This window comes from Trachemys scripta, chromosome 1 (genome assembly GCF_013100865.1).
Source record: "Trachemys scripta elegans isolate TJP31775 chromosome 1, CAS_Tse_1.0, whole genome shotgun sequence".
NCBI lineage: Eukaryota > Metazoa > Chordata > Testudines > Emydidae > Trachemys > Trachemys scripta.
The window spans coordinates 128,640,386-128,653,223 of NC_048298.1; the positions used below are offsets into that span (position 1 = coordinate 128,640,386).

Below are 12,838 nucleotides of genomic sequence, written 5' to 3' on the forward strand. Positions count from 1 at the left end.
CTCCTTCCACATGGAATGGGATTCATTTAAGCGCAGAGCGGATTCCATGTGGGACAGTCTTCTCCATGACTCTGTCAAAACTTTATGGGACTCATCCATGATTTCCCCCCAAATATCATGTGACAACCACTGTGTACACACTAGATTTGTCCATAACAACAAAAATTCTCTGCCTATCCAAGGATCTCAAAGCGCATCATAGACACTAATTAATATTTTACACCTCTTCCTTACTTGTGTTGCTGTTGGCTTCTCCCAGGTCCTGGCAACTGCATGCATTGTATTTTGCTTACCTTGCTGCAAAGTCACTCACTAGTGATCTTATTTATTATGAAAGCTACAGGTGTGGTGGTCTTTTAAAACAGTCTCTGGAGGGCACCGCTGTAAACTGAAATGTGAAACGCATCAGGAAAGCCTCAGACTGAGTGTAGAACTTTGGCCAAGCAGCCATATTAACCCGATAGATAGAATAATCATGGAGCAGGTCCTCAAGGAATCCATTTTGAAGCACTTGGAGGAGAGGAAATTGATCAGGAACAGTCAATATGGATTCACCAAGAGCAAGTCATGCCTGACCAACTTGATTGCCTTCTATGATGAGATAAAACTGGCTCTGTGGATATGGGGAAAGTGGTGGATGTGATATATCTTGACTTTAGCAAAGCTTTTGATACCGTCTCCCACAGTATTCTTGCCAGCAAGTTAAAGTATGGATTGGGAGAGTGGACTATAAAGTGGATAGAAAGCTGGCTATATCATTGAGCTCAATGGGTAGTGATCAATGGCTCGATGTCTAGTTGGCAGCTGGTATCAAGCGAAGTGTCCCAGGGGGTTGGTCCTGGGGCCGGTTTTGTTCAACATCTTCATTAATGATCTGGATGGATTTCACCCTTAGCAAGTTTGCAGATGACACTAAGCTGGGTGGGGGGAGGTAAATATGCTGGAGGGTAGGGATAGGGTCCAGAGTGACCTAGACAAATTGGAGGATTGGGCCAAAAGAAATCTGATGAGGTTCAACAAGGACAAGTGCAGAGTCCTATACTGAGGAACAGAAGAATCCCATGCACTGCTACAGGCTGGAGACTGACTGGCTAAGCGGCAGTTCTCCAGAAAAGGATCTGGAGATTACAGTGGAAAAGAAGCTGGATATGAGTCAACAGTGTGCCCTTGTTGCCAAGAAGGCTAACAGCATATTGTACTGCATTATTAGGAGTGTTGCCAGCAGATTGAGGGAACTGATTATTCCTCCCTATTTGGCACTGGTGAGGCCACATCTGGAGTATTGCATCAAGTTTTGGGCCCCCCACTACAGAAAGGATGTGGATAAATTGGAGAGAGTCCAGCGGAGGGCAACAAAAATGATTAGGGGGCTGGGGGACTTGACTTATGAGGAGAGGCTGAGGGAACTGGTCTTATTTAGTCTGCAGAAGAGAAGAGTGAGGGGGAATTTGTAGCAGCTTTCAACTACCTGAAGGGGGGTTCCAGAGAGGATGGAACTAGGCTGTTCTCAGTGGTGGCAGATGACAGAACAAGGAGCAATGGTCTCAAGTTGCAGTGCGGGAGGTCTGTCTAGGTTGGATATTAGGAAAAACTATTTCACTAGGAGGGTGGTGAAGCACTGGAATGGGTTATCTAGTGAGGTGGTGGAATCTCTATCCTTAGAGATTTTTAAGGCCAGGCTTGACAAAACTGGACCTGGGATGATTTAATTGGGGTTGGTCCTTCTTTGAGCAGGGGGTTGGACTAGATGACCTCCTGAGGTCTCTTCCAACCCTGATATTCTATGATTCTATCATTCTAAGTGTGTTCCTAAGAGAATCTTGCTTGAAAAGGGAAATCCTTACATCTATGCAAATGATCATTTCCAGTGCAGTTGTATTCACAGCAGTTTTCCCTCAGCATCAACAAGATGGTTTGTGAAGTATACTGTTGACATATGCCGTGTCTGCATTTTCAGAAATGAGATGAAATGAGTGAAGTTTGCAGTGAAATAGAAAAGAACAAACAGTTCTTTATGTACTGGTTTTAAAAGACACTTAAGGATACTAAAATATTTTCTGAGCCATATCCTGTCGTTAAAAAAAAAACGTTTCCCACAGACTGGAAAATTCTTTGTGCTGGGACTATGATAACTGAGCTTGTCAGTGCAAGAAAATACTCCCATCATATATCAGCATCTGCAAAGCAAAACCAAGTACCCTGTGTTAACTCTGCCCTGCTTGCATATTGAGCATTACGTTACACCATGTTATTGCTGCCCTGCCAGTAGCAGAGCACATTCCTTCTATCTAGCATTCGATTTGCTGACTGACAGTTCTACTGTTCTTTGCATACCTGAAACTAGCTTCTCTTACGGTGTCTTAAATAAACTTTGCTTGAATCACTTTTTGCAAGATGTAGCGATGGGGAAACTGTCATGCATTATTACTCACTACTAAGATGCTTCAAAAGGGAACAATATGGTATTTATGCTCTGTTGAGCTGGCTTCATTTCATGGTGAGGGCTGTGCAGAAGAATCCTCCTTTTATCCTTTCAGCCTTCTCCCTTCTTGGGAAAGGTGGAGAGATTTGTTGCGGTTAATATCATGAAAGGAAATATGTTCCTGTTACTTGATGGGATACCTCATTAAATATCTTCATGAATCCAATGACTCCATTTACCATTTCCCCCATTCATTGAGAATTTGCACCAAAAGAGAGAATCACGCCTGGCTAATTGTGCTTATAGCTGTTGATGTTCTGAGATGTCAAGTTTCCGCTCGCAGTTAAACAATTTCAGAGGAAGAAGGAGAGTTGAACATAATTGAACAAGTTTTTAGCTGGTTTAAAATAGAGTGGCTTCAGCAATTTATATTATGCTAATTTATACCATTGGTGTATCTAGCCCAACCAATTAAAGTAGGTAAATGCTACCATTTTCATCCCCTTGAGCTAAACAGGGAACGAAGGCACAAGTCCACCTACAAAATCATTGCTTTTTTTTTCTATAGTTATTCTAGAAAGTCCTTTAAACCCCCAGAACACGTTAAACATGTTTTTTAATTGCACTGTGATCTCCATAAGGGATGAGTAAAAATAACAATTATTTGAATATCTGGGCTTAACTAGTGCACGGTCAGTCACGTTTAAAATGTTCTCTGTTGTCTGCCAGTTCTTCCAGAGCAGCCCGCAGTGACTTTTAGATTCCCATAATGTGAGAGGACTTATGCAGAGAATATGATATGCACTGTCCCCTACAGGTCAGATTTTTCAAAAAAGTAGAACATCCACAATCAGGGCCAGATTTTCAAAACACTCAGTACTTTGGATACCACCGTCTTTTGAAAATCTAGCCACTCATTTCAGTGCCTAAATGGGAGCTGAGATATTTTGAAAAATCTGGCCTTAACTGTGGATGTTGCACATTTGAAAAGTTTGCTTTGAGTTCTTGAAAATCTGGCTCCAGAGCAAGCTTTTTACTCTGGTTTTATGACGGTTTCATCTGTCAGATATGTACTTTCTATATTTGTTTGACTAGAGTGTAACTCCCTGTATCAGAATTTGTTAATAGAATAATTCTGGCATCAGGCTGAATTATCTCTTCAGCAGTGGAGTTCATTGAAGGGAAACAGCTGTGAAGAAAAGATTTCTTCCTTCCTCCCCATATTTCACAGGATCTGTCAGAGAGAACATTTTGAGTTAGAAACTCCTATGTTTGGCTTGGCAGCGATGAGATCTTGAGCCATCTCTGAAGTTCTATTGTCTACATAGACACTGAAGTCACCCATCACTAAAAGCCTGGGTGAGCCCAGCGTAAGGTCAGGTTAAAATTCGGTCAGCTCATCTATATCCAGTTAGCTCATCTATGTAGTCTGAAGTTATGTGGTTCATCATGGGCACTAGAATGCTTCCCAATTTTACCTTGCTCTGGCACTCACACCAAAGGTGACCACTGTCAAAGGAATCTGGATCTAATTCCCCATTGCTTTGCACCTTGTACAATTATCTACACCTGTACAAGGTGAATGCATAGTGACAGAGGTGACATGTAAAGGTTCTGTGGGGGCAGCTGACCGCCCCAAGTGTTGCCTCTGCCTGCACCCCCTGAAACTTGATATGTGTGTAGACAACATACACTATCAACTACCTCCTCCTCCTCTTGCTCTCTGCCCCATAGCTGCCCAGCCCCTCAGAACTTCCAGGCATCCCTCCCCGCCTGAACTCTCCTCAATCAATTTAGCAAGTGTTCAAAACAAAACCCACAAAAGGCCCAACACCGCTGAGATGCGCAGTCCCCCATGTGCCATCAGGGTGAGATGGTGTTTGGGCTGGATTGTCTCATAACAAGACATTGGAGAATCATCAATCACTTTTCCTTGGATGGTGGAATATGACACCCCCAAATCACCTCCTTGATAGGCACATTGGAGGTCACAGCAGGATCCACACCTCATTTCCCACTTTCCTCCTCCCCCAACCTGCTCCCCGCACTCACCTCCGGGTGCTCCTGGCCTGGATGGGGCTCCACTTGAGCTGCCTCATGCTGAACACCATGTCGCAGTTCCTCTTCCCGATCTCGATGATGCCCCACTGGCTCACCTCAGTGGGAGCTCTGCAAAGCAGGCAGCGAGACGCGCTGGGACTCCAGCAGCAGGGAAGGAGAAGGAGAAGCAGCCCCGTGTAGCGGGGGTGGGAGCTCCGCCTGCAGCCAGCCGCCCTGCTGCTTCCTCCCTTCCCACGCTGCACAGCCACACAGTGAGAGCCGCCGCCGGGCGGGGCCACTGCCTCCTCACTGATGGACATCCTGGTGATAGGTGGCCCAAGAAATCTGGGAGGGCACCTGACCCTAAGTGACACTCCCCACGTGTTGCCTCTGTATAGTGGGAGTAAAGTACTATTCTGATTTAATAATTTTTGCACACCCACTTTGCACAGATGGACATGACTACACAACATACAGTCCAGTAGAGAATGAGGCCCTCAGGTTTTGGATTGGGGTACCTACTGCTTCTGAACTGAGATATAAGTAGGTCAAAAGCAACAAGAAACCAGGCTGTCAAGAGGAAGCAACAATTATGGGAAGAAGGCATAAGAGTCTAAACATGAGAAGAATGGAAGCAGAGCAGCATATACCACCTAGTGTCAAGGAAAAGGGAAAGAAAGGCATGAGAGGGAATTTGTGTTCTACCACTTATGGGAAAATCACTGTGGGTATGGTGACACTGCAGTGATACACCCGCGGCTGGCCTGTGTCAACTGACTTGGGCTTGCAGGGCTTGGGCTGTGGAGCTGTAAAATTGTGGTGGAGATGTTTGGGCTAGGGCTGGAGCTTGAGCTCTGGGAGCCCACAAAGAGGGAGGGACCCAGAGTCTGAGCTCCAGCCTGAGCCTGAATGATTATACTGCAGTTAAACAGCCCCCACAGCCCAAGCCCCATGAGTCCAAGTCAGCTGCCATGGGCCAGACACAGGTGTTTCATTGCAGTGTAGACATATCCTCTGAGTCTAACACCTCACATGGCTGGGTTAAATGGATCAGAAATGCTCAACTATACCACTGTTAGGCGTGCCAGAATAAAAGGCATCATCGCTATCCATATAGTGTGTCCCATGACGATTGCTGAAGTTTTCAGTTTACCTATAGGTGCTTAGGTTTTTTTCAGTAGTAGCCTATTTCTAACTTTGTCCTCTATTTCTGATTGACTGGGAATAGTTACAAATCTTTTATCTGGCATATGGATGAAGTTGTGGTTGAGTATTCAGATTTGGATTTTGTCTCCCTTATATTTTGAGTCCATAAACTGTAGAATGGCATAAGGTACATTGAGAGAGATGATCTTGTAGGAAAAACAGATCTGGATTCAGTTCCTGGTTCTGACATAGAATTCCTTAGTGCCTTTGTGTAAGCTCCTTAAACTCTGTTCCCAATCAGTAAAATCAGGCTAATACTTTCTTTCTCCCACCTGTAGTCTGTCATCTCTGTTTAGATTGGGCTAATTTCAGTTGTTGGGCTTCGTGTGCATGTGCTGGGTGGTGTTGGTGGCCTGTGATATACAGGTCAGACTAGATGATCTGGTGAGCCCTTCTTGCCTTAAACACTATGAAATTGTAAGCTCTTTTGGGTAGGAATTATCTCTTGCTCTATGTTTGTACAGCACCCAGCACATTGGGTCCCTCGTAGAAGTTGGGCCTGTAGATAATACTGAAATGCAAAGAGTACATAATAATAATAATACATTGAGTTTATAGTTTAAAATCTAACTGTGTTTTGTTGTTGTTTTGTTGTTGAAGCTACCATGTTTCTTGAACAATGGAAGCGTTTACAGATGAGACTAGGTTACTTCTGGGATCTCACTGGCTTAGAGGAGGAAGAAGTAAGTTTCCTTTCTACATATTTACCATTGCAATCCTGAAAATGTACAGTAGTAATTAGATAGGTGGTTTCTTAATATGTACATAATGCATGGAGGCACAATTCAAGTTATCTCTTTTTTTCTCCAAAAAATGATTGTAAATGATCTTATTTTGAGTATCAAGACATCTTTAAAGAAATCATTGCATGTTAATTACTGTGCTCAGTGTTCAGGTTTATTTTTAATAATTAAGGCAGAAGAAGACTATATCATAAGATTAACAGCAGTTCGTTCTTAATTTAAAATTTCCATATTCATTTGTACGGTGTCAAATGGTAGAATGATGACAGATCTCTCCTTTAAGTATATTTCATTCAGTTGCTGCTTTATTGTGGCTCACACACATGCTGAGTGTAGAGGATTGTAACATATCAGAGTAGCGTACTTAATCTCTGCATATTGCTCTGGACTGCCTGATTGAAACCAGGGATGGAAAATCCTGAGCTGAAAGTGCTGAGCTGTTGGACTGGTGACACTTGCTGCTGAGGCAGTAGGGCTTGTATCCACCACAGCCCTGAATTTGTTTTCTCCTACAAATACTGTATGTGAAGAATAGAGCTGGTTGGAAATCGATCCCGCCCATAGAAAATGTTTATGCAAATGAAGAAATATTCATTTTTGTCAAAATTTTGAATGGACCATTTTGACTTTTTGTTTTTATACATTGGAGGTGAAAACTGTTTTTTTTTTTTTTTTTTTGCCAAAAACTGCCCAAACTACCTGACTAGACAGTATCTTCCATAATGCATTGCTATCTCCCCTCTGGTTGAACTAGCATGGTGCATAATATGATAACTGTACCTCATAGGAAAGGGTGGTCCAACTGCAGAGCCCAGCCCATAAAGGAAAATGGGGGCAGGTGGTATCCAAACTACAACTCCCATGAGGCACTGTAGCAGATGTAGGGGGACACAGATTAATGTTGAACAGACATTTTTGGGTGTTGGTTGTCTGATGAAAAATTGAAATTCTTCAAAGACCGTAGATGCTGTCCACAAAAATGTTTGTTTGGTCACAAAGCCAAGTTTGACACTCATTTTTTGACCAGCTCTAATGTAGTGTTGTCTTCTGCAGCTGCAGTGCTCATTTTGATGAAATGTTTTCTTTGATTCTTTCCTTGGTTTAAAGAATCTTTTTGGCAATCCCTGCTTCCTTTTTGTTGGGGTATGCTGTGGGCTTCACTTAGGGTTTAGCAGGCCTAGAAGGCAGCCACAACTCAACACTCCCTAAAGTCCTGGAATGGCCTTGCCAGATAATCTGAGGGCCTGGCTGCTGAGTTATAGTTTGTCACTCCTTAGCAATCCCTGGGTTCTTCTGGTCAGACAAAGAGAAGGGTAGGGGGACCCAGGCCCTCCCTCTTCACCAGGTCACAAACCAGGGACCAAGGGGGAAGGAGTGAGGAGTGTCTCAGTCGCCTGTAGCTGATCCCCCAGACCAACCTCCCCTGGGCCACTTCCTCCCTCCCCGTTGTCTCCTCCCTTTGGGGCATGATCATGGAACTCTGCTTCCCTCCCAGCACAGAGAGCTGCTCAAACAGTCTCAATGATTCAAATAATCATTCGAGCCTTCCCACCTTCCTTCTCAGTGTCCATTTATTCCCCCTTGTCAGGGAGAAAGGGAAAGAAAAATGGGTCAGGCCCCCTACCCAGCAGATCCCTCTGTCTCAAAAACTACTAACTGGCTTCCTTCCTGCAGACAACCTCTTCATTCGCTCCCTGCTTGATTGGCAGAGTCCCCTTTTAAGCAGGCCCTCCATTTGGAGCATGTTCTGCAACTGCTGAGGGGTGGGGCCTTCTTGGGCTAATACTGCTCCATCATTCCCTTAGACTTAGTGAGGAGTTGGTAAGCCCCATCACAGGGTCTGATACAAAATATTTTTTTTTTGTAGTTACCTAGTTTAATTCCAAGGACAAAACAACAACAAAACACAGAGAAGAGTTTCTTCAATGACTTCAGCTTCTGTCAATATGCTGCTGTTTTCCATAAATACAAATTGTCCCTTGCTGCAGTACAATATCTCTAGTGGAGGAAAAAAGCGGTGGAGTCTGCTTTTGTTACTATTCATATATTAGTATCCATAACAATGTATGTTGAGACTTCAACATGCCACATCAGCCTTTGTCCTGGCAGTTTTTTAGTTTATTTCTTTGTGTGTATGTGTGCATTCCTCTTCCAGAATTCAACCCATCAGGCTTCAAGCAGTACCCTGAGTTGATCGGAAAGTCACAGACGATCACAATTACTATTTGCGATGAACCACCGTGTTTCTGAATGCAAATTCTGCTTGCAGATGTTGCCTCAAGTCATCATGGCTTATGGAGAGCTCATCATGTTTTAGTTAGCATCTCTCAAAACAGCCTGTAATTTGGATTGACTTGCCCTGGTAGGCCTTGAGGATGAAGTCCTGGAAAGTGGCAGAACTTTGAGTGAAGTTTCTTGCTGATACTTGGGACTGTTCACTGGAATTTTCTGTTTCTGTGCAGGCCTTACTGAATAAGGCCCATGGCAGGGTTCCAACACAATCAAAATGCCTTTTCAAGCTCCCTATGCACCAGAGTCAGGGGGCCACCTTGAAGTTTCAAAATCCTCTGAATCCTTGTATAAATTCCCTCCAGCTCTTAGTTCCAGCATGGTGGTCAAAGTGACACTCTTTCCTACAAGCACAGGTCAAGGCCTGCACTTGGAGAGGAGGACACACCATTGTGTAACCATCTCACTAATGTGTATACCTGAGAATGCTCTCAACAGCTGTTGGACCATCCTGAGGCTTCCACTCATTCAACTCTCCTGTTTCCATTCTTCTTAGGTCAAAGCAGTGCTTTATTTGTGCCAGGGCTTGCCAGGCTTGAGCCCTGGCACCTCTGGGCTTGGCAGTTCATAGCTCCAGCACCTCTGTGCTTGCTGCATCAGTTATGAATGTAAAAAAAAAAAAAATCCTTTGAGCCCTGGCACCTAATTGCTTGAACTCTGGCACCTTTTTCATTACAAATTAAGCACTGGGTCAAAGCCCAGGACATAGGCACAGTATGATCATCTGTAGTGTCTAGTGAATGCCTTTCACCACATGGATTTTTCATGGACCAAACGCTTTGACTAGTTAAGGAAGCTCCTCAATCCCAAGCCTGGTGGGAGGTCCCAGCAGTATGAGCATTGATATGCCATTGGCATTGTTGTCACACTTGTCACTGCTAGTTGCACTGAGATATTCAACATTAATGGTGCTTTGTTCCTCAAAGGAGGCACTTCTGGGCCTTTAATTCTCCAGATGGATTCACAACCCAAACCAGCATGAAAACAAAGGAGGCAGGAGATTTACCTGACAATGCTAATAAGAAGGGATCATAATTTGAGGAGTTCCTTAAGGTCTCTTGCATGTTTCCTGAACCTTTCCCAGACTGAAGATTACAGAACTACTGACTCTTTTCCAGAGGATCTCATTTTCCACTTCTTGGTGAAAAGGATGTTCAGACCATCCTTTCACACTTTGCCAAGAATACCAGGGCAGACTTTACAGGTGCTCTTACAAATCTGCTACCACTACCTATCCACATAATTCTGTCTCAGCGGGTGAGAGAATTGTGTCATGCCTTTGTTCTATTTCAGCTACCTCTAAAATGGCAGAGCACAAATATCTCACATTAAAAGACACAACTGGAGCTTTCTTTCATCCTCCTGTTAGATTAGAGATTGAACCTGGTACAGTATTTCTAATGCCAAAACTTTAAAAACCTCACACTTTACTGTTTTGATTACTGTGGACCAAATTCAGCCCTTGTGTAATTTCATTGAAATCAATGCAATTACTCCAGAGGGGAATTTAACCCTGTGGCTTAAAACATGAGATCCAACTGGTAAGAAGGTTTAACAGTTTATAGTGCTAGTCAGCCACAGTAAGAATGACAAATCCTACAAGGAAAAAAATTCAAAAGAATGACTGCAAGGTAGCTGATTCTCTTCTTCATAAATCAAATTCTTAGTCTACTTACTTCTGTTAGGATTTTGGAGATTAAAGTGTACTAGCATGTAGCAGCGAGAGCAACCACTTTATGTTTAAACACTCACAGGCACACATGGCTGTCAGCTGCTAGACTTGGGCACGAGGTGCCTCATAAGCCTAAGTACCTGCTGAATGGCAGGCGGAAAAGATGGAACCCAGTGTCGGAGAAGTGGAGACCACATTGATCAAAATTACAGAGCAATCAAACACATGTAGTTCCCTGGCATTTGTCATTCAGCTTTCACCCACTCGAGTTAATTAGTTAATATGTGTGAAGCACTTTGAAGATGTTGTGCAAGTTCTAAGTATTTTCAGATAAAAGGATAAGGGAAGACTTTGACTAAAATCCAGCCTATGTGAGCTGCTTGTTTGGGGATTTAAAAATACAGTTATATGATTTTTATTTTTGCTTTATCTGCAAGAGGTAGTTGTACTCTGCAGGGATTGTCAGTGAACTAAGCCATGAATTGTGGACTGTGGCTGGGTTCAGTGGAAACAAGGGGCTCCATTAAAAGAGTTTCCACGAAGAGGTTGCTTTTGAAGGTTATTCTCTGTTTCTGAATTTGGGTGGTTCTGGGAGCCAGACTTCTTCAGGAGGAGGGGGAAGAAGAGCCAGCAAGAAGCCTCTGTTTGTAATTGCAAGCCTTTGTACCCCAAATGTGTTAGTTTTTTTCCCCCCTGGCTGATCCCAAACCTTGGTCACCTTGACTTGTTGCACATCGTATCTGAGGTTGTGGGATACCAAACCCTGTGGGATGGAGCTGAAAGTATGAAAGACAAAGAAAATGCTGATGGAAAAGATGCTAAAGTAGCTCATAAAGCAGCAACCACTGTGGACTCTGCAACAGTTCATACAGCAAGTAATGAAGCAGTCAGAGGAAGGGTAAGCAACTCTGGTCCAAACCTTCTCCCACTCAGCAAAATCCCCATGCCTCACTGCTGGACACTCTCTGATGTCAGCTAGCTGGACACTCTCTGATGTAACCAAGCCGGCCCTGGTGGCTTTGCTTATGTCTTTTGAGAAAGTTGTTTAAGCTGCCCAGCATCAGATTTGCTGGGCCGCCATCTGAGGCAGGAGCAGACTAGAGTAGAAGCAGGAGCCAAGGGCAGGCTGACGGGAATGCTCCCATCTAGCTAGTGATGTTGAACTGAGTGGAGAGGCTGCTTCCCTTAGGAGCCGATATGCCTGACTTCGGTCACCTGAGTGGGTCATGCCCTGTGAATTAGCTACACCCTAGCTGAATGGTGTGGAGCCTATCACAAGACCAGCAGGTAATTGCCTCTTATGACTGATCACACCCTCTGGCTCAGGGATGACTCATCAGTTTAAGCAGGCCCAGGTTTAGAGGTAACTCAGGTTTAGGCAGCCTCAGTCTCAGAAGTATCACACCCAGTAATCTCAACTTCAGTGTGCTGTCCACATGACTCAATATCTGACCAGTTACGCTTGAACTGGAACTATCCTGTGTTAATATTTGTGACCAGCTAAGACACCATCCTTGTCCACTTGGTCATCAGAATTGTTGAACTCAGGTTGGACAGGAAATCATCCAAACCCTGCAGCACTGATCAGTGACTGTATAATTTATATTGGCATTCAAACAAGGCAGAAAGGTGTTCTGGCCTAATGGCAGCTGAAATGATAATTCTGTAAAACACATTGTAGAAACCTGAGTGTATAGGCAGATTTAGCACCCCTGCACTAATGGATGTCCTACATTTCACCATGCAATGTATGGATGCCAACTAAACTCACTGGTAGAGGATTATGGGATACTTGGGGAGTCTGTTGCCTCTATGGGAACCCAGAATGATGGACAGTTACAGAAGACTGTGTAGGGACTTTAGATACCAAAGGCTGGTGTTTCAAGACAGACAATTTGCTCATGAGGCCTGTCCTAACAAACCCAAGTTGAACTCAAAATACATTTTTTTGCAGCCTCTTGACGTTCATGGATATTCAGAAAGAGCGCAAATTTTTAAAAAGTCACCAAAAGTGTTTAGAAGGAACAGTAATTGATTAGCAAATGCACATTGAGCTTGAAACAATGCTGATATTCAGTATGTTGAAAGTGAAGCAAATTTTTTTTGCATAGTCTCTAGAGACTATGCTCAGCTGCCCTGAATTAGTGGGGAGGTGGCTGATGCTTAGTGGATAGCCCAATACTCTCATTTTATATTATCGGATAATATTTTGTGTCAGCTCATCAAAGAACTATACACTGGAGGATGGGAGGAGATCATTTGACTTCTCCTAGACTCTCAGATAGTCTAGAAGGAATTACTTTGTCTGGAACACTCAATGTGCTCTTCAGGCTACACTGCTAGTATGATAAAGGGAGACAGAAAGTACAGCTTTGTGTATTGGGCCAGATATACCTCCACAGACTCCTTCCTGCTTGTCCTGTGCAGTATGTCTGATATCTACCAGAAAGACGTACGAGTGTCTGG

The 12,838-nt window shown here is 43.7% G+C and overlaps 1 protein-coding gene across 1 annotated transcript in view; it reads left to right on the forward strand.

Annotated features, from left to right (window-relative positions):
* The window catches only part of ANO2 (anoctamin 2), a 297,002-nt gene that overhangs the window by 133,274 nt on the left and 150,890 nt on the right, over nucleotides 1-12,838 (forward strand). The window contains 1 exon segment of the mRNA XM_034784822.1: nucleotides 6,269-6,351. Within this exon segment, the coding sequence (XP_034640713.1) occupies nucleotides 6,269-6,351 (83 nt within the window).